We start from the raw sequence: 26,853 nt of genomic DNA on the forward strand, positions 1-26,853 counted from the left end.
TGTATTCGATTTGGTATAGAAATAACCGTGAATGTGGCGAATAATTTAAAATATCATTTTTTTTGTTGAAATGTAATTTAAAACAACACAAATATTTTTTTAATTATATAGAAATGAAACGTTAATACTTGGTGCAATTCATGAAATTGAAATTTATAAAATATGTGAAGACAGACTATATCTTAAAAAAATAACGAAAATAAACTTTGTAGTACTTAAATCCGCCATTTTTCTGCATTAGCTCAGCTTAGACCTCGCGGATTATACCTAGTTTCCGCTGAGTAATAAGGTTCCGTTTGTACTCTTCGGCTACGGAATCCAAAAAAACAAAAATTCCAGTGAATATAATGTAAACTACTTCTCGTTCTCTTTTGTTTGTTAATAGATATTCTTTTTTATTTGGCATCTATTGATGACATATGATGATGTTATTACTAAAAAAGTAAAAAATGTATGATTATGCTCGAATTTTACTACTTGTGAAGAATACTGGTTATTATTCTGAGTAGTTGCAAATGTTATTGTTGCATTTATTCTGAAATCTCAATTATGAATATGATATACGAATACTAGTATCATATAATATACAGGATTCCTATTTAAATTTGTCGTTTCTTATTAGGTTAGTGACTGGGGTTAGAAAGTTTCTAACTTTATTTGTACTTCTAGGTGCTCTGTTATAGGTCACAATTAAATAGAGCTCCACTTTAGATAAATCCCCCTTTTTTAAATCCTTAAATATTTTGAGTGTCTAATTATCCGTCTAACTGTCGACATATTATTTTTTATTAAATGAAAAGCTCGCACAATCAAAGAAACAAACAGACGCAACGGAATTAAAAAAAAAAACTTGGAATAAAAACATTAAACACTCGACCTCAAAGAGGTGTTTAAGAATATCTTTTAAAGACCCTATTACAGCTTAATACTAGTATAGGTATATATATGTACGTATTTAAGGCGAAAAAGATATATATTTTTTATCGAAATTTTCTGCCGTCGGGCCTACTTTGTGTTGCACTTGTAAAAAAAGAACCATTTTTGATATAATTATTATATACCTACTTTTAATTTACTTGTAAATTGTTTTGTTAACATTTTATTTTAAGCCAGAGATTTAATTCAACGTTCATTAATTTTTATAACAGTTTATTAGTAAATATATAAACCTATCCTTTTCCAATGTATGAGAAGTAATTGGTGTGTACGAATGTAAAACAGACAAATATAATGTATCTGCGGTTCATATAAAAAATATTCCGGGTGTCGGAAATTGTCCGTAATAGATCCAAAGCTGAATATAGACAATATTCAGGCTCAGGCCTCAGTATGAGGCTTTATGCAAAATATGATTATTGATAACCCAGTAGGGTAGTTGGAGTAATATCGGCGCCGGGGCAAATCCATATCATTGAAAGTGTACCAAATACTGCTCGTTACTGTGTGTAACTAATTACTGTTCATTTCTTTAAATGTGCATTTTATCACCAAGTCTGGAAAATAATGGAAATGAGTCGATTGAATTTGCTCTGAACTCCGATATTGTCCCGATGAACTTTCACCTCTAATTCATACATATAGCATTGTAGACAATTTTCCTAATTTGAATATGATTACAGCGTAGCGTAAATTGCTTAAAAACAACGTGTAATGTAGTTTAGTAGTTGTTATTTTATGTACCTGTACTTCTAACGAAAATTTACATGACGTTTGATGTATGAAACAATAGTAAATAAATATATACTCGTGAATGCATAACATGTGTTTCATTTCTGTTCGATTCATAATTAGGTATCCAAAACGTAAACAAAGAAATGTCATTGTAAAAATATGATTACAGGTATTGTAAACGTTAACAAATTACCAAGAAACAAAAACTTTTACAAACTTAACAAAAAACTTTAACAACTACACACAATTTGACAATGCGCTAAGTTAACGAGAAAACAATCGAGTTCGGTCACGATCACAAAAAGAATAACATCAGATACGAAACTTAAAAATGGCGGCACAAAAAATGTTTCGGATCCTGATTTTGTTACCATAATCACATTTAATTCTATTATTCTATTTCTATTCTATTTTTATTCTATTCTATTCTACCGTAAACCTTGTTTTTTATTATTATTACTGTATGGAACTAAATTGAGGTAATATAAATATTGGAAACAGTGAATAGATCTTAATTTATTTAGATTATTTTATAATTTTATTATATTATCTTTGTATTTATTTAATATCGTCAATAAATAAGAATCTACCATTTGAAAATATTTTTTGATAGGGCATCTCCTTTGTTTACATTTTGGACATCTATAGTCGTCACAATTTAATAGGCCCATTTTGACACATGACATCGCTACGGCACTAAGCATGTGCCACACAAATCGATAACCAAAGAAACCGATTTTTACTACAAATCGATTACAACTCCATATCTTTCTGTATATATTACTTAATATTTTGTAAACAGAATATTTGTTTAGTATTCTAAATCATATTAAGATTGAATAAAACAAAGAAAAGAAAATAAATTATTTCTTAATTTAAAAAATTAAATAAAGCATGTCCGTGTTATTGTAACCTGTATATTTTTTATTTTAACAATCACTAAGGAACAAAGTCTCGATTATTTAATTGTTGTTATGATGAAAAAGCGATAAAAAAATTATTATTGGTAATTCTAAGTTTCGATTATTTGAAAGTGAATGCATTATGGTTTCTTCCGAATGGTTTGAAGCTGCAAGCTGTAGCCGTAAATTGTCGTAAACTGCTAAATTACCCGACTGATACAACATTGCAACGACGCCCTATGATACTTTTTGATGTAGGATAAATTGGTTTCTGGACACATTTTTATTGAAATAAAATGTGTAATACAATTTATAAATTTTACTAATTATTCTTGTTAATAAATTATTTCGTAACTGTATGTCTAGAAGTATTTGACTTTCCAATTACGTGTTATGCGTTCATACAAAGTTAGTTCAAAAAATTTATGACATTAGGATGGCATGTGTTAAAATGGGCCTATTAGAATGTGAGGACTATAATTAATTATGAATCGGGCTATAAGATTGTTAAATTTTACTTTTTTAAATCTATTTTATTATCAGCATCACTAAAGCGAATCTTGTGGAAAGAATATTAGGAAGGGGTTAATGGAGTCGATTATTCTAAAATAAAACAACAATATTTTTGATATGTTAATCAACATTTATTTAACATTTAAAATTACATAAAAAGGAGGCATTTTGCCTAAAAGTCTTTCACATTTATTCATAATGTACCTACAGAATTGATTTCATTTATAGAGTAGCGACACAATAGTGAATAAATTATGAGAAAACATGCTATCTATATTTTTAAAGTCGAATACGATTTTACGTATTCTGAAACATCTGGGTCTTCATTCAAAGGTATAATGTGCATAGTACGCGCAGTTTTTTGCGTTCCATGTTTTATTAGGTAACATACTTTCGCAGTCGTATACCTTCATATTAAGAGCCGATATAAATTCAAAGCATATGGGAACTTCAACAAATATCACGAAATTAATTCAGTGATCAAAGATGTAGTACCTACGTACATTGATACGTAGGTACGTTTGTTAGTAATTTCTTTGACCATGAAGCAAGCGGGGAAAATCATATTTAATATCGATAGCATGTGTTACAATAAGACTGGCGTAGGTACTTAACTAAAATAAGAATTTACAATGCTGGACCGTCATTTGACACTTGTTTAAATTATAACTTAAGTTCTAAATAAATATTAAATTCATACATCAATAATATTAAAATGTCCGTAAATGTCAATTTAATAGAATTTGATACTAAGTATTCATCAATAAACGATAGAGTAAAAATATATGTTTAAAACTCTATTGGAAGAAATAGTGAACCTAAGGGAAGTAGGATATGTTTTGAAGGAATGATATCTGGAGGCCATCCATAAGATCTCGTCACAAAATTACCATTCCGATAAAATGTAGTAAGGTGCAGATTAGAAATTTCTTTCAATTTTGTTTCCTAATAGTTGATGTTATTAATTCTTTTATATTCCTTTTACAGATGGCCCCTTTTAAAGTTTGATCTAATTTTCCATTTACAACTATAAATACCTTAAATATACAAATAACATAGAGGATACAATACAAAAGACCTGTGTTAAAATATAGTACTTATAGTTAACTAAGAGATCGGGTAAAATATTTAACTTCTAATAGTAAGTAGATAAGCAGCTCATTCTCAATTCTCAAGTTCTTGTTCGGGTTACTAAAGTATTGAAATAATTTTTAGGATGTAGCCTTTCATTACGAAATATATTTTTGTTTATTGTTATGACGTTTGATCCATTAAAATTGATTAAGAATTGAATTTCAATCAGATAGATTGTTACTTAATTTTATTTAAAATTGAGCTCCAATTTAAAACGATTAAATCGTAGTATTTAATTCAGATTTCAAAGATTAAGAACTTTGTCTCGAGGCGTTTATCAACGGTCACAAAAGTATGACCGACTAAGCCGCTCTACGCATCATTACACTTGAATATTGTCATCACGATTTTCTCAACACGAATAGTATACATTGACTGCCTTCCACGCTTGTAGTAAGTAGTGTGCGGCGGATGTTTACAATAACTGAACAGTTATTGTAGGACTTACATTAAAATCTTAAACAGTCAATGTCCAGTGAACACGAGGTTTAACAATGTCCGCGTCTATCATTGGTCCCACCACTTTACAATGGAGTCGAAGGCAACTTCATCGTCGAAAACCGACTTCAGAAATTTACTTTTCGACTGCTACTCGAAATATACGCCTATATTAATGACTCCATTTAGTCTACTAATATTCGAACAGATAAACCAGAGAATTATAAGTTACAACGAGTAAATAACTTTTAACATGGTACATACGAGTACCTATATATGAAATATGGACACGTCAGAACAATTATGATGATATGATGTCATGATACACATCCGAGCTTATGAAGTTTACTCGAAAAACGTATGTTTTTACAGTTTTAAGTTGTAAGTTAAGTAAGGGTGAATTTATCTATAGCGTGACTGATTGCACATTCGAGTAAACAGTTAGCTCAGGACATAAGATTCATTATGCTACATTAAGTTAGGAAGTTACGACTCAAAGAAAGAATTGAATAAAAATAGTTTTTGACTAAGTACTTAGGTCAACGTAAGAATAAATAGGTAAAAGTTGCACGTCGCAAGCCGTCAAGAAATGGCGTATTCTCAATACGGTACATATCTATATCATAGAGTAACACAACATCAAACATTGAGTACAATTAATTAATCGTCGTGATTATAATATTGATATTTAAAAACTGGATAGTAGAGTTAATACACTACGTCTTGATATACACGTATAGACATGAAGAAGCTTAGGGGAAAGCTTACATAGATTCCAGTTTCTAAATATCTACTAGACGAATATCATAATATTAATAAGCAAGTTTAAAAAGTCAAGTTTATGTTCCGAAAACTTGTTAAAACATTCGTTGTACACAACCCACAATTAAAACTTCAAGTTACAATAAATACAATAATTAATATTAGTAACTTAACTCTATAAAATGAAATGCATTCTTGCAGGAGCTCTTAACCTAGGTTTCCTTAGCTTACCTGTTTTCTTTTAATAATTAAGTGGTTATAATTGATTATATTAGGGGGGACTGTTTTACGAGCTAGGGGTGGTAGATAGATTCATTTTGTTTATATCCGACCTACGCATGTGTACGTAGTAGCAATAAGCATTAGGTACTTAAATATTATTAACATAATATAATATCAGCGCAATTTAATTACGATCGATGAACTTATTACTTAAGTTAACGAAATATACACTTATAACTGAATGATCTAAACCAACATCCCACTAATTATATTGATACAACTAAAACTTAGTAATGTTGCTTACGGCTAAGTGAGAGTAACTGCTTACGGATTAAATACTTCTCTACAAGAATATAGTTAAATGGATACATGCTTAATGATCTATAATGAGAGTGTATTAGCCTACCTTATTCTAAGTAGGTACCTACCCAGTTATGGGGAAACGGGTCGAACGATTGATTACTCTCGAATCTAACTGTGGTAGATTTCAAATGGTAAATTTCCCGTGAATTGGATTCTTTATAACTCAAAATGAATTTATTCAAAGATGTTTCTTTGACATATTGTAGTCATGAAGTTATGACTTTCTGCATGCATTAGTGTTAGTTGTGCAGCATTTCGTTGATCTTAGCACTAAGAATCCAATGAAGGTAGGTACTACTGATGATTTTATAAACTAGGTACTTATGAGTAATATAAACACAATTATAAATAAGTAACATTAATGTTGTTTCAGGACTATTTCTCAATATTTTTGGTAACCATCCAATAATATTAGTCTACATCTTAAATGAAGCAAAGAAATTGCAACATTCGATGTGATATTACTGTATTTATAACTGTGTATGTAGCACGTACTATAATATTGCTTGCTACAAGAATATCCACGTAGGTTTGAAAACAATTATATTTAATGTAAACACAAAATACTTACTCGGTAACTTATACTAATGATAGTAAATTAATAATTTAATAAGCGTTTAAGCGCACAATTACATGCTGAGGTTCGGATTGACTAGAAAGATGGAAGCTAAGCTCTCCGTATTATTTCCATTGCATTCCTAATTCCATACGTTTTTAACATCAGCTCCCCGTTGAAAAATGGGCTGGGGATTAGTATTTACGTCTAATTGCGACGATACCTTGTTATAATAGGTATGTATATATGTATGTAGGTATGTATGTCTAAGGATTTCACCGACATACGTAGTCTGTTGTATATAGTAGCAATGTGAATGAGCAATAGATTGAGAAATGCTGAAGTTTGGATAGTGCGCTTTGGGAGAGGACGCGCAATTTCCCAGTTAACTGATGTTACATTGCCATAGTGAATATGTGATATTGGCAATTTCTTTCATTATATTCCAACAGATTGCTACAAGAGGTACTATAATTCTTCGATATTGAAAGAGTCGCAGTTGTATACCGCACCAAGATACCCAGCAAGGATTTGATTTATGAAATACGGAAGCATGCTCTTTGGCTTGTAACATTTGCGTCTGCGCAATATACATCTCCTTAGTCTCGCCCCTAGCTCAGGGATATAATAAGGGGACACACTATTATTAATATTACATAATAAGTATACCTTAACAGTATGAAGGAACAGCAAGCACCCCGATTCATCGATTTACAGGTAGAAAATAGACAGTTCTGTTCCGAAAACGATCAGATCTAATTTTGAATTCAGTTGTGGTTTTTAGGCCTCGTACTTAATAGTAATTACGTAAAACTAGAGTATTGTGATTTCTCATCCAAACACGTGTATAAGGTGTTAAGCGAAATGTATAAGCGAGTCAGTTCAATTAGCACAGCTCGTTGCTGCCTAAACAAAATAATTTAGAAAGGTGCGGGTTTTCGATGAAATTCGGGGTTTAGTGGAAATTGTGGGTCTTACGATAGTGGGGGGAGGAACGGCATTGAAGTCCAGGTAAACCTATTGTACAGTAAGTATAATTCCAATATACAAATTTTCATAATACGAATGACTCAAAATCATCTAGTTACACGAGTAATTCGGTTCTCAACCACCTTGTGTAGTTAGATCATATGGTGCATCCGAAAACATTGATAGTGTACCAAAAAGGATATCTCTTCGAAACTTTGAGTGTTGACAAAGCTCATGTTATTCGTAGTAGCTTACACGCATCGATATTTTCGGAGACAACGCGTTAGCAACCTTACACGTGCCCTGTAGAAGAAAACAAGAAGCACAGGGGGCGAATATCGCCCGGACGATCCTTATGACCTTCCGAAATATACAACCTTAACATTTAAAACAGGATAAAAAAATAGGAGTTAGATTTGGATATACTATAGATCGCGTTCCGATCATATAATGAATTAACATCTATAAAGCTCATCGGTATCTCGTTCGAGCTAGTTCTCCGTCGTCGTAAGTCCAACATATGATCGGCCCACGAACTAGGGGAGCGCTACTCAAATATACATCAGAACTCATGTAAGAAAGACAAAAATACGAAGAGGAAGGATATTACCGCACCCGACCCGATTCTACTGTATATTAAAGTAGTGACCCTAGTGAGGGGTTTGCCGTAGAGGCGGTGATAGTGGAAGATCGTGGGAGCGCTAGGCGAAGGGCGCTGGGGAGAGGCTTAGAAACTTACGCGATATCGATGTTTCTATCCACATAGTTCGACAGAACGATATATCGACAGTCCCATGGATATCAGGGCCTCGAGAGCATCTCTGAATCACACTTGGAATCCTTAATTTCGATACTCTATCTAGCTAAATTCCCGACATGTACACGCGATATCGTTGCTACCTACCTCACAACTGCAATTCAGAGATCCACTGTCGGTTAGAAAACACCGATGCATTGTTAAGTACATCGACGTTTTAGACTACGAGCTAACATCAATAGTTGACAATGATTACACTATGTTTCAAGATTTGTGTACTCACGAACGTTTTTTGTCGTTGGAGATGACTAGATGGTGACAGGTTAGCGAGTAGACAAACATTGGCACGCTGGCTACAACACGCCACCTACCAATACCTTGAGGTATACCTTAACCCTAAAATGATAGCCTAATAATATATGAGTAACTACGCCTTAATACTGGCTCTAATACTGCCCCGTTCCATATCACATGTCAAAAACAGTCTGTTAAATATTTCCAATAATACAATCAGCGATCCCTCGGGCAACTATCTACCTTACAACTAGTGTCTTACGATTAATAAGAAGAAAAATAACCCGTGGCGTTCATTTCCAACGGGCAAGTCTTAGTTGCGGGTACCAGTATCCAGGCAAACCGATAGAGTTCCATTACATTTATATTATTATTCCTAAAACGACAAACCTTTCAAGAAGGAGCTGTTTTCTCAGCTTTCTACAACATTCATATTACGTGGGTTAGATATTATAGAGAATACACATCAAAAAAGTGCTTATTCATAAAATCGGTTGCCTGTGTCTGGTTAGAGTCAAATCCGAGACCTTTCGATAGAGATCAAGTCATCTTCAATGTTCTATATAAGATAACTCATAAAAAGTCGACCTCCATCACAGCGAAAGGTAATCACACCAAATGTTCAGTTTATATCCGGAAAACGCAGGTCCATTTAAATCGGTACACCGGGAATGGCATACGTCTATGTTGCAAATACATTTTGAAATGACATTGACAGTCATTGTGGTATTCCGAAACAGTTTCTTATGTAAGCTACCAAAAATTAGTAGACATCGTTTTTGAGTTGCCGACGGGCGTAGATTCAGATGGTAATCTGAAATCGAAATCCGTTTTTGGTGTAAACGGATTTATTTGTTTGGGCACCCAAAATTTGGGATACCCGGAGCCTCTTTGACCTGGTGACAATACAAAGTCTAGGAAATAGGGACAATCAGCTCCTAAAGTAGATGAACATATTAAGGCTTCAAAAATACCCATATACCCAAGCGTTTATAAATAGCTGAACACCCCTATCATCATAATTAGATGAACATCGTAAAGCGTCAAAATTAGATGAACAGTAATGCGTCAAAAGTAGCTGAACTATCATAACATACTAAATAGCATACTAGTGATGTTAGCCATTTTGCACATACGGTGCTCAGCTACTTTTGAAGCATTAGTGTTCATATAATTTTGCCGCTTTTACGATGTTCACCTAATTATGATTCTAGGGGTGTTCAGCTATTTATGAACGCTTGGGTGGTTAGGTATTTTTGAAACATTAATCTTTTCATCTACTTTTGAAGCTGACTTACGTTGAGTAGTATTAGTAGGCTAGAAACATTAAGTGTTCCTAGGAATGTTGTTGTTGTTCATATTCCCAATACGAAGTTTTTCGAATAAGTTCATTGCATTATTAACGCATTGCAGGACTATCACGTAACGATTAGCAGATGTAGAATTTGGTCTATGATCGTCTTGAAACAATCAATGTGTTATAGCTAATAGATCTTAATTAGTCACGACTGCTAATCAGTTCATATTTTGTGATATGACGTCAAGAGATCTTAAGTATTATATGAGGTCCGGTAAAGATAATCCATTAACCTAACTCAGTATACTTTTAAGGTGTTCATATTTGCAATAATTGACTGATTCTCCGATTGATATCCATTTTCGTTCATTGGATTGTGTTCGGCACAATGCCTTATCCAGCATAGCCGGCAGAACATCACACATTCAACGTATTTTTCTCCCAATTGGATCCTTATCTCTTCACGACTCAAGCTTTCGTCTAGTTCGTAATCCTCTCAATTGATATTCTTACATTGAATGTATAATGTTAGCTAGCTATAAATTATTAAGTACGACGTTAACGAATTAGGTCATTGGATTATCTTAACAATTGATTACATCGCGTCAGACAGCTTACTTAGGCTTATTAAAGTTGTTGCAAATTACATCAATGGATTATCTTAACAAGGTAAAGTCAATTGGTCGTTTAGCGGTGGTGTAGTTGCGGCTTGTACCCGTAGGTCATGCGGTTGAGGAAGCGGTGTACGTCGGAGAAGCGCGGGCGTTGGATGGGCTCGCGGCGCCAGCACTCGTGCATGAGGTCGTAGAGCTCGCGGCGGCAGCGCGGCGGCGGCGCGGCCGGCACGCGGGCGCGGCGTCCACCCGCGCGCCACTCACCTGCGTTGGCCATCACCTGCACCAACACGAGGATTCTTAACCATTTTAATAATAAAATTATTTTTTCTAGACGCTTCTACGCTCACAGCCCCATACTAGGATTCCATGTATCGTTGGTGCTATCGACACACACACACACAGACAAATACATAAATACCTAGATTCAGAAACAAAAGACTAAATTCATTAATTAGAAATCTGTCTGGCTAGGAATCGAATCTGGGAGCCTCTACGCGTTAGACCGGCATGGTGACCGCTCCGTCACGCGAGTCGTCATAAAAAACCGTTTAACATGATTGTTTTGTCATTGATCACTATTTAAGGGTTTTATGGTAAGGGGTGAGTCGTAGTGGTGGTCATCTTTAACTAGCTCTATGTAGATTAGAGGTTGTATATAAAGGCGATCATGGGTAGGTCGCCACTTCTAAGGACTAAGCTGGCATCTACTTTACTATATTTTTACCAAAAGACAAAAATTTGCTTAATACTCTAATGCTATTTCTTATATCGCATAAGAGCATAGAACTTTATGATCTTACTATATTTTGATACCTTTGTTTTTTCATTAACCAATTGTAAGGAGTCTTTCACCCATGCTCATTTACAACTTGAATTTGTTTTCTTTTTACGTTCGACTTTATTTCTATTAAATCTTTTCGATTTTTGGTCAGAAATTCATATACTTTCCAGAATTTATCAGCATGATCTACATAAATACGAGGCGAAATTCCTACCACTCGCCCATGTCAATTTTCATAAACGTTTAAATTAGATTATACTCGACGCTTCGCTGTTTCAAAACTTTTTAATGCATGTTAAAAATATTCGCGCGAAATAACTGTCTGTTATGTTTCGCGACAAATCATCTGTTCAATTGCACACATTTAATTTACGAGCGGTTTATTTATTTATTGAACTCCAGGTTTTCGACATTTTTTGTAAAAGATTCATAATCATAAGTATTGTTTCTAATAATTATAACCTAAACTAACCTATGTTTTATTTTTGAATGACTACTTTAGCGGCCTTGTGAACTTTTTGTGATGGGTATGTTAAACTCGCGACAGGATCATGTGTCCTGATCGAAAATTCGTAAGATGGCACAACAAACTGCAAAAGTCAACATGTCATCCGTTGTCAGCATAGTAAAAATATGTCAATGGGTGTCAGTTTCATTTTTTATGTATTATATTTTATTATTCATCTGGGGTTTCGAAAGTTTTCATTTCTGTCGGCACTCCCGGAATGCAAGTCGGTGATTTTGTTTTTGGACAGTTTATAATGACCTACTGATAAAATCAATGTAGGAACAGCCTGTAAAGATTAGATAATAATAATAGGAGTATCACCAACTTACCTGATCATCATTCATTTCATCGAAGGGCCTTGTCGAGCAGTAAGTCAGAACTTCCCAAATAGTCACGCCGAAGGACCAAACGTCACTCGCGGGGGAGTAAATACCCTATAAGAAAATAAGTATGTTTAACAGAAAGATTAATCAGTTAATGTACCGCTGGCCCGATTAACTGATTAGTCACGTACGCGATCTGAGTAGATTGATTGTTTGCCGAACGATTGGAGATATGTATCGGAGGATATATACAGGGTGATTTTTTGGAAAAATGTTTTATTTAAACTTTTTATTTTACTTCGTCATTTGTAACTACTGCTTGTTGGTGTTTTAATTGAAGTAATTTGATACCAGGCCAGGAAACTGGTTTCTTAAAAATCTTATGGCGCAGTTTTAGTTTTTATCAAAATCAGCTTCGTAACTCCATTCAGGATTTTTCACAATTTCTAATTGTTTAGTGTCTGGCCACTTAAAAAATCGTTCTATACCTTGGTCGTCAAATTCAATAAATTTAAATTATTTAAATAAAAAAAGAACAAGTTAAATAAATTATTGAGCGAGCAGTACATATATCGACCTACTTTTAATTATTAATTAATCGTTCCTTGAAACTAATTGATTCAATGAAATGCATTACTCCAACGATACTTATATCGTCCCAACAACGAAATTTTACAGCATAAAACCATGAAGCAGCAGTAGAAAGTTATACCAGAACGTTACTGTGAACGCAGTTTCAATTAGGGAAAACTCGTGAAGTGCTTTAGGTCACAAGTCAATTACAAAGACTCGCTCGGTGTTAGTGCGATGCCGATATCGCTCTATAAATTTTAAGAACGTGACCGTTACTAGCGGGTTTTCAGGGTTTTAATTGGTGCTATAACACTATTGGGTACTGCTTATATATTACGATATATGTACATTATTGTTACTTTGTATGTGGTTTTAATTGGTGCAATAAAACAATTGGGTACTATACCCTTAGGAGGTTTTACGTTTTTACAAAAATGACTCTTTGTATTTGTTTACGTATTTCCCATACATTTCCAATCAGCGCCCCTAGCGGACTGTATCAGAACTGATCAAAGTTCGGTCTTACCATAAGCAGGCTCTCCCAGGCCATCCAGCGGAGCGGGACGCGGGAGCCATCCATCATGATGTGGTAATCGTCGATGAATTCCTCGCAGAACATAGCGTAGTCCGATACTTTAACATTTAGTTCTTCGCTCACCGTGACGTTTCTGCAATTAAACGTTTACATTGACACGTTTACATTCAAGACCGAATCGGCCAAGAGGGCCGGTGGGTTCCGTATCATCAAATTTTCATTTTTTTAGTATTATTATAGAAGTTAATGGTTCGTTTGATAAAGCGCCATATAAAAATAGCAAATTATTATATGGCGATTTCTGCAGAGAACTGCTTTTTTATAGTTCGATTTTTGTTTTTATATTTTCGAGTATCTGATGTTATAGCAGTCACTGTTATACATACTTTCACGTGTTTCTATATTACGGTTCAAAAGATACATTTTAATATTGAATGAAAAGTCGTCACCAATAGTAGTGTAAAACACTAACAGCTCGGGCGGTCCGTCCCCTTAATTATTAAGTATTTATTATAATAAACCTATGTTGTGCAGTTCCTATTTAAAAACAGGTTTTTTATTGTTAAAATACGGTAGTCATGTTTATGTTTTCTTATACTATCGTTAGTGATCGTTAAGTGGTATTATTTTTTAAATCTCGTGCTGAAGTTGTATTATGCGTGCTTAAGTTGTTGTATAATAACTATATTAGTACCTACTGTTTTCAGAATTTATATTATTAAGGCTAATTAAGGTACATAAAATCAATACAGCCAATATTGACTCACACAGATGGAAATTTGGGAATTTTTGCCTATCAGAAATTACTATCTTGACAAATCGAAATTTGACAATTTCTGCCCATTAGAAATTACCGTTTTCGACCAATTCTGCCTATTAAAAATTACTTTATTTGACAAATCGAAATTTGACAATTTCTGCCTATCAGAAATTTCGATCTTTAGTAGGTAAAAAATCGGCAGATTAAGTATTCTTAAATATGTGTATACCTCGCTGACAGATCTCTGTGAATGAGTTCGAAAGACTCTAGGTACTTCATCCCGGCTGCTACTTGGCAGCAGATGTGGATCAAGCTCGAGTAGCTGAAAAAAATATTATCAATGGTTAGCTATGTAATTAAAAGTCAAGTAGTAAAGAGTAGGTAGAATAATGGTTCGAGTGGCACCGCAGTATTAGCGCTGGTGTATTGTACATATAGGGTTACTATATTAGTAAAATATGTCAAGCAATTAGTACTCTAGGATATGCCAAAGAATGAGACATACATATTACATATTCAGTTAAGATTAAAACTACTTCGCAACAATCCGCTACAAATATGTATGATGGTATATATTTTAAACCATGCAGTATGTACCGCCCTCCCTCCCTCAAAGTATGCGTGCAGATGCAAAATATTAGAAATATGATGATGTATATATGTGTATGATGTATATTTTTACATACATACACTCAAAAAACATTACTGTCCGCAGTCGGTTAAAGGAAGAAAATAGCTTGACAAACAAAACAGGAAAATGCTGTTAATCGTTTTGTTTAAGCTGATTTATATGCGCTGTATTAATATTCAATCTATCCTATATATACCTACGAGGGATGGCGAATTTTTCTGAAAAAGATCGATTCGAATCGAAGTGCAACAAAAAATAGATTCACAAAAAAATCGAGGAACAAAAAATCGATTCTCCAAAAATCGATGTTCGATTCGAAGATAGCGAAAACAAAAATCTCATCAGGAACAAACAAGCACTGAAATACGTATCCGTCAGCAAAAAAAGTCCATAACATATTCAAACAACTTCGAAAAGATCGACTTACGATTTTCTAGGATAAATGATCGATTCACTGAATCCATCCATTACTGGGGATCGATTAAAATAATCGATTTTTTGGCCCAAAAGATCGTTTCTTCGATTAATCAATCTCAGATCGCCATCCCTATTACCTACCAAAGATCGATTGAATACCTTTGGTAGGTATAGCAGATAGATTAGTTATTGATAACGGACGATTGATGACGTAGAGTATACTTACTTCAATTTCCGGTCGCTTCTCAATAGTGACGGTAGTGGTGCGGCATTGCCCCGATCGAGCGCGGCGCACGGAGGCTCTAGAAGACTTAGTCCGAGCACCCTGGCTAGTTGAGGGTGCTTCAGGCCAGCCCCCCAAGTAGCTTCGCGGGCAAATGCCGCTCTGCAACAAACAGGACATTGCCAAACCTATCCAACACCATTTAACCTAAACCTATAACCGTAAATCGCTCTCGCTTAGAAATGCGCATAGAACATCTGTAAATGTAACAAAGTGTAACAAATGAAATTAGTTTCTTACTTTAACAAAGGACATCAATATCGTATCTTTGCTTATTCCACATCAATACAATGAGATTTTTTTATTTTATTCTGTTTTATTTTCTTTCTGTATAAGTCTGTTCTTTTATTTTTTGTTTTGATGATTGGCTGGCCAAACAATTTATCAATATTAACATTAGGCGATCTTACTGACCGATGCGACTTTCAAAAGTATCTTTATTTAGAAGCATATACATCGAAAATCGAATGTTAACCTGTCGATCGCTTGAACAACAAACGCCCGAATGTCAGTAGCTAGGAACTTGCTTATTAGCTTACGTTGTAAGATACACAACTACAGCTCAAACGCAGCCAATAAGCGATAAGACTAGTCTCTTAATTCTACCACGTTAATTAAAATCAACACAAGTATGAAAGATGACCGTTACAAAAATGGAACGTCGTAATTCTCTGTCGTCATACTAAATAAGATTCATGGCCGTTCTAGAGCCGAGGCAATTCTGGCTAAGTTGCATAATCATGCATATGTTTATTTTGCTGGAAAACTGGTGCTCTACCATCATCCATCTCCGTGCACGTCACGCCCGTGCATACATATCAATGCATATGCAAGGATACGGCAGCTCCATTAATATTTAAAAGCTAGCGTGCATTTTAAACAAGGCTTTGATGAGTTTTATTGAATATCCGATTAGGATTGATCGTTAAACTCACTTGAAATGCTTTTAGCGGCTCTTTAGAAATTATTACGGTTTATATAGAAAAATAATATTAAATTTACTAAGCGACTTAGATACTTTTAATATTTTAATAGACTGTATTTTACTTATTATAACTTATTTCCATATTTCGACTTAATTTAGTTGCGTTGTTTATTAACTTGTAAACTTATTCTATAGTTTAAGTGTTCAAGATTCCATTTGTGACTAATCCTGAGCCTGGCCGGGAACATAAATGAGTGGTACGTTACAAAATCGAGTGGCAGTCTAATTGGGTAAGCCAATTAGTCTGGAGGCGGTGGGCACAAAACGACAATCAACTATCAATCGACTGCAGTACGCCAGCAACACTCCTAACTGGTATTGGATAAAGGCTTCTACATCACGTTGGAGATATGGCGAGTATTATCTTAATATTCGTTTTAAACTCCCTGTATTTTATTTTAATTTTAATCTATGCAAGTAAAGATCGAAATTTATCAACTTCTGTCTACTAGCTTAGGCCACAGGCCGAAATTTGACAATTCTGCCTGTCTGTTGAATTTCTATCTTTGGTAAAAGTTGAATATTAACTGAATATATTAACTTAAATAAAAACTTGTTTACTTTAAATACATTTCAATGAACATATTATCTTAACTAACATAAGTCCCGATTTATATCTACAGACATTGAAAGTGTCTGGCAGCATGTTTACATACAATATTTTGATAGGCACAGCCCGTGTTACGGAAGATAGTTGGGTACAAAACCAATACAGGTTTGTACCCTCACCATGAGTTTTTACGTTTTGACAAGTATGACTGTTTTGGTATTTGTTTACGTATTTGCCCATACAAATTCCAATCAGCGCCCCTTGCGGATTGTATTAGTATAGTTGTGGAAAAACTAGGGGCCAATAAGGGCCTCCTGGTAAGGATACAGGTCTGAAGGTATAACGTCCATATACATTGCACAGAACGATATGATTTTGTATTACCACGGGCCGTGTCTGACATACGATGTCTGTAAATATAAATGCAGCACAAGACTCCGTTCAGCTGAATTATTTGAAGTTTGTACAGAAGCGCAACTACCAAGGGTCTCATTTAGTTTCGCTAATTAATAATTTCCCAGCCGCCTGAAACTAACAAAACAGCAAGGAGTCCGGTAAATTCGCTAGCAAATTGCACAAATTTTAGTGCCCGTGTAACTATCCGTGTTCAACAGCTTAGTCATCAGTTAAGTAAGGGTGGGTTGCATCGAAAGCCCGTTTAAAGTTTGCGTAACATAACAATAACTTTGACGGTAGCGATGGAATGTAGCAATACTGTGTTGCACCAATTTATTTGTCATTATTGTCATTTGTGTCGCTATTTTTAGTCAACGTTGACGAATAGGGAAGTTGACAAATAAAGTAAAATTAACCGGTTAAGGTAAAATTATTTATGACGTAATTTAACCTCAACTATAAATAGTGCAACTAATTCATTTTTAACCATGGATTTGACGGTTGGTTAGTGTTTTGTAGATGTTAAAGTTACATGATGCAACCCACCCCAAATGTAGCTTTCGCACGAATTTGGCTCTTCGCTTCGTTCCGCTTCCGTTTGTGTGTGTGAAATATCCCTAACGGCGCAACAGCCTCTGAAGTTTTAAACAATCTAGGCAATTAGAATATATTGCGCATTCAGTTGTTAAGCCTAGGTTTTGAATACATTATGTGTAAAGACTTGTTACTGGCACGTTCGCTCGCGGCTGATGATACATTGTTATACTAAACATTGTGTGTGTGGTTCCCAACCGTTTCAAGGGACTTAAAGTAATTTTGTCCGTACGGCTAACAAACTGGGAATTGTCCCATTATTATTCATTAAATCGAATTTTGATACTTGAATTCAAAATTTAAAATTAATTTCTTTAGATAGCTTAGTCCGTGCGAAGTAACTTCGTCCACGGTTGGGAATCACTGCTCTAGCATTAGTATGAAGTTTCTCAATGAAATATGAGTGGGATAAGGGTAAGTGACACGTGTGACTAACTTTATGTCGTTATGACACCCCTTCCACAAGGTCTTCACGACGACGAGCCGGCGGCGCTTCCCAGTCGATGTTTCTTCCTCGGTCAATCCTTCGATCCCATCCGTCTCGCAAATCTGTAGCTGTGTGTAGAAATATACATTTGTATGTAAATATAGGATAGTTGAGTCACATGAAAATATTGCACTGCAATGTTTTTTATAGTGCTTGGTCGAAGCAATGTTATTATATTATCCATATTAATTCTTAAACGTGGATAGTTCACTAAAATGTTCAAGTATCTATTGAGTATGCAATCGCAATTAGTGAAAGCCTGGTGGTTAAAAATTCGGTATCTTAATCAGGGGGTTTGCCGTTTGAACCCCAGGTATAGGTAGTATATGTAGAAATAAATGCGAAGGAAAACATCTTGAAGAAACCTACACGCCGTCTTAAAAAAAATTAAAGGTGTGTGAAGTCTACTAATCCGCACTTGCCCAGCGCGGTGGACTATGGCCTAAACCTTTTTCGCCTTAAGAAGATACCCGGCGCCCCGGAGTACACCAGTAACGGTTAACGACAACGATAAACAATTAACAAAAAAGTTATTACAACAATCACAAAGCATTCTGGTAAAAGTTTCGCATTGTTTGTTGGAATTCTCGCTACCTACTAATCAAAGACAGTAACTTAGCCGTAACGGACGTAAGCGGAATGTTTTAAAGTACTGAAAAAGGAAAAGGATTTCTGAATTTACATTTTTATTCCGCGGCACGTGGAAACTTTTCAAGGAAATAGTTCTTAAGCACGTAAATAGTGAGGGGTGGGAAATTTCTTGTAGGTATATTTCGCGAAAGCCTACTTTGGCCCAGTTTCTGAGTTTACCGAGCGTGGAAAATGGCTTTGCGTCTAGCGGATTTACAGACCTTGAGAAAAAGTCCACTTTAAGGTTGGTGGATATGCAAGACGGTGTCGAGATAACAATCGAGGTAACAATGTATACAAAAAGGCATAAACGCGAACTGCAACTTTCTATATTGTCGATCGCTAAGATACCTTTCTTTAACTGAAACGTTGTCTCTATAAGAGATCTCGATAACGATCTACATAAGAGTAGTATTATACATAATCTTATAGTAAAACTAATATGGGGCACTTTATTACAGCAATAGAAGGTAAGAACATAAATAAAAATGTTGGTAAATAGGTAAATTTTTTTAGAAAATCTTACATACCTAGTTGACATATTTCAGCGGCCAATTATCTCAGTTTACAATTTTGCTGTTACCAGATATTTAACAAAGTTTCTATAAATTATGACTTCTTTGAAAGTTATCTCTAAAAGTGCTGAGAAACTTTTGTAACAAAAAATTTAACTCTCCGCCGTCCATGAAGTCTAACTTAAAAAAAAATATTTGTATTCTTTACTTAACTATTGGATAGCGCGTGTTAACAAGTTTAATAGATCATTATGTGTGGTATCTACTTTGTCTTAATTTTTTAAATAGTGTTTAAAAAAGGCTGAAGAAGTTATGATTCAAAGGAATATTTGACTACGTTGAAACATTTCATTTGACGATAGTTTTAAAAACGTTTTTGAAACATACGATTTTTCCAGTTAATTGTAAGTAAACGAATCAATTAATTATATCGAAGTTTAAACCTTAACGGAAATAAAATAAGTCCCTTCAAAGTAACTAATGGAATTAAAGCTTTGTTTGGTCAGGTGAGTAAACAAACATGGAAGGAGAGTCCTCCGTACGGGTGCAGTTCCAGGTTTCTTTATTACTTTTGTACAAGGTTTGTTTAACGCGACGCTGGAAAATTTTACTTTAAGCTTTTAAGCCGGAGCTGCTTAAGCATTGCGACTTCGTGACTTACTTTACCAATCTATGTATTATGTGGTGACTATTTCTAAGTTTTAAAAGTTAGGTATTTGACTTAATATTTACTAACTGTGGAGGGTCATGTTCATCGAATGAAAAATGTATGTATGTGTGATTCTCTGGTATTTTACAACCAGACGGTCTGACAAATTTAAACATATAAGGTGTCGTTGGATTCGTTTAAATAGTAGGAGTAGTAATATACATACATCGGTTTTTGTTTGGCTTTATATTTGTTTTTATAATAATTAGTTTATCTTAGCCTTTAAAACTAAATACCATATATATAATAATTATACGAAAGTGTAAATCATCGTACAGTTAAACTACTAGTTTTAATATTCAACCTATTATTTTATTCAATATCTCAGTCCGTAACAATAATAATAGCAGCAGACCACAGGCAAAAAAAAAACAAAAAATCTATCGTTTTTAATTACGTATTCACCCAGAGAGTACCCATAAAAGTGAAACAGAATAAAATGAAGTTTTTTGGGAGAGTAAACACGGGGTCGGAGGAGGGGTAATCAAGCAAGGTTCCCCTAATTTTTGTGGAGAACCGTGTTTAGATGAGGTCAAGTGCAAAAGCTCCCTTAGAGTTGTAGAGGGACAGATATAAAACACCTTTCCCTCTTAGTAAGGGCCTACGTATATTACGATTCTTTTCGCGCGGATGATTTTCATAAAGCATAACAACCGACACATTTACGAGTATTTAATTTAGTATAATAAACGAGATATAACTATTATTAAACGACTTTATAATTACAGTTAAAACTTCTGATTCGAACTTGTGAATTTCCCTATTTCTCATCCATATTTTTTATTACCGAAAAGCGCGCGTAATCTGTTTGTCAACATGACAGCTAGTGCTGAGACATCGAACCTTTTGTCATTGTAGTGATGTGTCAAACATAACAAACATTATGGAGTCTATATCTTAAAATCTTTTTAAAATTACAGGTAGTAAGTAGTGGTACCTATATTGTCCGCATCTGCATTGCGACTATAGCGCATTTTAGTTAAAGGTCGCAGAAAAGTTGTTAGACAGACAGGTTGCGTGGACAGACCCTAATATTAATAAAAATGGCAACGGCTAAGTATAAGGTTCCGTGACAAAAGCGTAATGTAACTTTGGTAACTATGTAAGTATATATGTGCATATTTGGTTATAATAATAATAATATAATATTTACAATACAATTATTTATAATACATAAAAAATAAGCAAGTTTTCCATCTACACCAACTGAACTCACGGTTACTATTGAGGGCCCAAATAGAATGATCTGAGTGGTGCTTCTGAAGTGTATGAGTACTTTGTATGAGTATGAGAGTATGAGTAATTGGTGATTCTGATTACATTCGAGGCTTACATTTCAGGAGGAATAACTGTTGGTAGGCGACGGTGACAACTTATTTTTACACATAATGATTTTATTATGTTCCTAAAAACCCATATTGTACATTTTTCATGTAGTACGTACAATCAGAAGAAAAACAAACATAAGAGAAACAGAGAAACGAGATTAGAAAAATATTTAAGTGAAACACAACGTAAAAAGCGCGACATTTAGGCAGAAGTATTTTCATAACAAATTTATGCTTTTTAGTACGGAACCCCAAAATGGATGGGCGTGAAATGACGCTATTAAGCCAGCGAGGAAAAGTACTTTTGCGAGTAGTATGTGCATGGACTAAATATTTATTGAGATAAATGTCCACAGAGTTTATTCAATTAGAACACGCAACGCCGCGTTTTTATCACATTTCTGTATATACTTGGTTATTAGATAATCATAAAATGGATAATTATTAATTTATTGCATACATATTGTTATTAGATTGGAATAGCTATTCTGTGGAGGAGCTTTCATTCCGCCTGATGGTTAGTGGTCACTGTGGTCCATCTGTTACTGCTGTGTTCCGTTTTGAAGGGTGTGGTAAGGGAGACAGACTTTTCCGAGGCGTTCCAGCTTAGTCCTCAGGGGTAGCGGCGCATCTGTGGCCGACCTCATTACAGATGTTCATGGGCGGCAGTAGCCACTAATCATCAGGTGGGCTGCTTGCTCATCTGTTACTTCTATATCATAAAAAAAGTCCAGGTTCTTACGTGTAATCCATGACAGATACTTTGCCACTCTTGAGGACTAAGATGGGAACTCATATGTGAATAAGCTTCACATCCTTACCCTGAAACGCAGAACTGCTTCATACTAAAAATGGTTATGGCTGTGGTAACACCTAATTTAAAAACAGTGACTCTGCTATCTTTTAAACATTTCTGGTTTGTTTGTCTGGTATTCAAACCCAAACCTCCAGTGTGAAAGACTGGATACTAAACCATTCGGCTACCGTGCCTTTGAGTTAACCATCTATTTTAGTTGCTGATGATCTTGAATTATCATCATAATATTCGTGTTTATGTCTCATATTTTTATGAGAACGAAAAATAAATAGAAACGCCATTTTATTTCAGTTTACATTCTTTCTTATATTGCCACTATTAGAACTCTTAACCTCAGGGTAAGCTCGCTACTTGCAATTCTCTAAGAATATTGCGATAAAGTTTTAATTCTGGTGCAGGAAATAACCAGAATGGAGGTCTTGCTCATGTGAAATGAAGTCATAATGGCCGAATGGAGTTTCCATATATTACAGACTAAATGTGTATGTACTCGTACCATAGTTGGTAATTCTTACCCACTTGGTATTTTGGGTGTATTACTAGCGACTTAGAAAACGGTACTGTGTTCACCGTAATTATGTTCTTTTTTCAACTTATACATGTTTTTTTTTGTTATAAAGTATAGAGAAGGAAGTCGAGATATACGCAATATCGCTCATAGCAAATATCTAAAATATCACGTAAGTATATGGTAGACCAGTATCGACATAAAACGGTCTAAGAATAAAAACACTCTCTCTTATATACAAAGGCAGGTGGAAGTAACCTCGTTAAGTTTAATTTCGCGGTGTCTGTGAAGCATGGATATATCGTAAATAAATTTAATAAAAGTATAAAATAAACGTCGCAAGCTATTAAGGCGCGGTGTTGTGGGGAGGTGTGGGCGGCACGGGGGTGAGAGCAGATTGCATTTTCTTGCTACGGCCAGTAATCAATTTTTATGAGCATTTTTGTAGACCAGCGCTCGATGGCCCCTCCGAAGCAAGGCCAATGTGCAAACTTGTGCCCATACTTATACTACTCGTCCTACTAGAAGATATTGGGATATTATCGGGATTTTGATGTCAACAAAAATATTTTTAAAAGAAATCGATTGATATTAAATGTTTTTAGGTTTAAACTAATGATATGATTGATATGAATAATGTTTTTGGTTTAAGATAGTAAGAAACTTTTTAGAGGTATTTTCCGAACCTATAGGATATTATCTGGATTTTGATGTTTCTTAAAAAAAAAAATTTAAAGAAAAAACGATCGATATTAAATTGCTTTTGTACGAGTAGTTTAAACCAATGATATAAGTAATGCTGTTGGTTTAAACCAATGAGAAACTGTTTATAGGCTGTTCCCGCATCTACGAGTATAAAGAAGTTATTTCATTACTGTCATCCTCAAGATGACAGTTATAGTACAAAATCTGACTAAGATTTCTGAGCACATCCAATAATATAGGTAAAAACAGAGGTACATAATATATCAAATTTAATTTTCCGAGATATTATCAAAAGAGAAATACACCACGATGGGTTATTTTTTAATTAAAAATGGATTATGAATATTAAAAATTCTATCGCTTAAGCGGATTAACATAAATTATATTTTGAATGAGCGGTTAAGAGAAATTAAATTAATATTTTTTAATCAATTTTGTTTGGTGTAATAAATAAAGTTTGCAAACAATTTCTCTTCAAAATTGTTTGGAGATATATTATAATTAATCTTAATGAGTTTTGAACTTCCGTCCTCTTAGACTCATACGAATATTAAATTTTCTCAGTGTTGCCAACTCTGTCAAATTTCCCTAAAATAAATGAAAAATCTCCCAATAGTTCCAAAAATTCGAAAATTTGGTACTTACGATCTAACCATTTATTTTGAAGTTTTCTATACTTTAAATTGATCTTAATATATTTAGATATTTATCTGTCCAGGAGCCGAATCCGAGAACTTTGTACGCACATATTATCGTAATTGTACAGAGTTCAATTATACCATTTATTTATTGTTTTGTCCTGGCTGCAGGCAAAGCGACATTAGTTGTTTTGTGGTCACATTCGGGTCACCAGATATTCCGTGATAAATTGGAGCGTTGTTTATAAAAAGTTGGTAGCGTTACATACCGTAATGTGCGTTGCGATACGAAACTGTAGGTACTCTTAGTATGAGTTTTTACGTTTTTACAAAAGTGACTGTTTTGGAAATGTATAAGCAAATACGTAAACAAATACAAAAAACAGTCATTTTTGTGAAAACGTGAAAACTCATACTAAGGGTACTGATTACCCGATATCAAAACGATCGATTGAAATCAAATCTTAGGTTCGAACGTATGCACTATACGTAGATTTTTGGAATATTAGCTGTTGCTCACTACTTTGTAAGCGAAGATTGTACTATAAAATAATATTGAGAACAACAATTTTCCTTCCTATTTAACCCACTGACCGGTGGAATATGACATCTTTTCTTAGTAGGCGTTTACGTCATAAAAGCAACCGCGGTTGCCCGGAGGACAACTGCCGCTGCCTGTCGCAGACAGTCTTAAGCTGTCGTCAGCGACTGCCAGCAACTGTCGCCGCCTATCGTCAGCTACTAGCGACAATAGTAGACGATCGTCAGGGCTGTCACTTGTTAGTTATTGTCGCTCGTATATTCCCTCCCTAAATGGTGATGTAATGACGTCAACCTTTTTTAATACGGTTTACTGAAAGAAATATGAAACGTTTTTTGTACAAGCAATTTAATTTATTAATTTTATACGTGTTGACCTATCTTTGACATACATTACATACGGCATGCTATAGCAGTATCTTATTATTTAGGTAGCGACACGAAGTCGCTCTGCAGGTGTCGCACCTGCAATCTAATACGTTTCGCGCTGCATCCTGAGCTTCCGTTCCTGCTGTCGTACTATATTGTCGTATTTTAACGAAAATTAAATATTTCTTACACCATCAGTGCCTTTAACGTGGAACTGTAGGATATAACTTAAATTACATCAATGGTTTTGTTTTGACAACAATCGTAGACTACTCTGTCAAAAAATGGGTTTGAATCTTTGACAAGCTCTGATTTTAGGGCATCAAGGCACCATGTCTAAAAGGTTAAAACGGGACTTTCGGACCGAATATACATAAAAATGTTCAGTTGATGTTGAAAATTAACCTTATTATTTTAATATATAACTTATAATAAATCTATAAATATACGTGCGTGTACTTATTAACAGATTATAGTAAAAAAATATTACTTTCCTAACAAATGAAAATCCTTAACAATGACCGAATGTCGTTAAAATTAGCCAATCCCGTCTTATTTGACACGATATAATTTCGTACGATTCATGCAGCTCTTTGCTCATCAATGCGGTGAGGAAGCGTGATATGCCTCCCTATAATTAATTTAAAGCAGGGGTTCCCAACCAGTGACCCGAGGACCCCCAGTAGTCCACAGAACCCAAATAATGGTCCGCGAACGATATTAAATTTACCGTTTGAATGTAATTTGCGTGTAGCTTCGAGTAACAATATTAGACTTAGGATATTAGACTAAGTTCGGTTATCCTGATTTGATTTCTGAATTCTGAAATGTGATTTCTGAATCACATTAATACAAAATTACAAAAGTTTAACCTAAAATATTATTACTTATTTTTATATACGTTCCTATTGAGATAATTAAATAAACTTTAAAATTGAAGTTTCAGTTTGATTACAGTTTATTTTTATTACCTACGTAGTGGTTTGCTAACAAGAATGATATAAATGCGGTCTGACCAAGAAAAGGTTGAGAACCCCTGATCCAAAGCACAAACCTAAGTTAGGATTTATGTGCTGTACGGCATTATTGTGCTGCGGCCACACCTGCTCCGCGGGTGTTTTCTGAGTGGTTTCACGAGATGAGCACATCGCGTACTGCTTTATGAGTATAAGTTCTGAACAGTTACCGCAGTTATTTTATCTTATAGCAGTGTTTATAATCTAATGGATGCTTAAAAGTGTGCAAAATATAGAAGGTTTGTATCTGCCGTGGTTCAACTCTGGAAGGACCTAAATTTATCTGCCTTATAATAGAAATGTTAAGGGGTGCTGTGTTTTATTTTGTAAAGTTGCTTAGGATGGTATTCCACTCGACAAATAACTTTGCCAATGTAAATTAGATCAAATAAATTGGATGAAGTCATCCAAACCAACTAATACTAAATACTAGCAAAGCTGATATTTGACCAAAAATTTTCCAGCTAGAAGAAGTCCAGGCCAAACACAATCGTCAAAAACAGTCGCTTCACGTTCTTCCATTTTCTCAATTACGCAAATCATCTGAATGGGCATCTGTCAAAGAAATTTGATCAAATGTTGGACATTGAAATTGGACAAAGTTTTGACGAGTGGAATACCACTCTTAGGAACACATATTTATACGAGGTCTTTAAATATCTTAGGAGTAGCGATGCTTCTTTGACTGTATAGATAAGTTTAGATTCTTAACTGAAGACAGCCACATGCGCGTCACTACCCCTGAGGACTAAGCTGGAAT

The 26,853-nt window shown here is 34.6% G+C and overlaps 1 protein-coding gene across 1 annotated transcript in view; it reads right to left on the reverse strand.

Annotated features, from left to right (window-relative positions):
• Positions 1–10,565: 10,565 nt before the first annotated feature.
• Positions 10,566–26,853, reverse strand: part of LOC140743791 (discoidin domain-containing receptor 2) — an 83,934-nt gene continuing 67,646 nt past the window's right edge. Inside the window, exons 12-17 of the mRNA XM_073075379.1 lie at positions 18,268–18,386; positions 15,250–15,408; positions 14,205–14,297; positions 13,207–13,348; positions 12,114–12,218; positions 10,566–10,772 (exon numbers count right to left, since the gene is read on the reverse strand). Of these exons, the coding sequence (XP_072931480.1) occupies positions 10,566–10,772; positions 12,114–12,218; positions 13,207–13,348; positions 14,205–14,297; positions 15,250–15,408; positions 18,268–18,386 (825 nt within the window). The remainder of the gene's footprint in view (positions 10,773–12,113; positions 12,219–13,206; positions 13,349–14,204; positions 14,298–15,249; positions 15,409–18,267; positions 18,387–26,853) is intronic.

Source organism: Epargyreus clarus, unplaced genomic scaffold, assembly GCF_041222505.1.
Source record: "Epargyreus clarus isolate Ecla_fem2 unplaced genomic scaffold, WU_Ecla_fem_2.2 ptg000007l, whole genome shotgun sequence".
NCBI classification, from domain to species: Eukaryota; Metazoa; Arthropoda; class Insecta; order Lepidoptera; family Hesperiidae; genus Epargyreus; species Epargyreus clarus.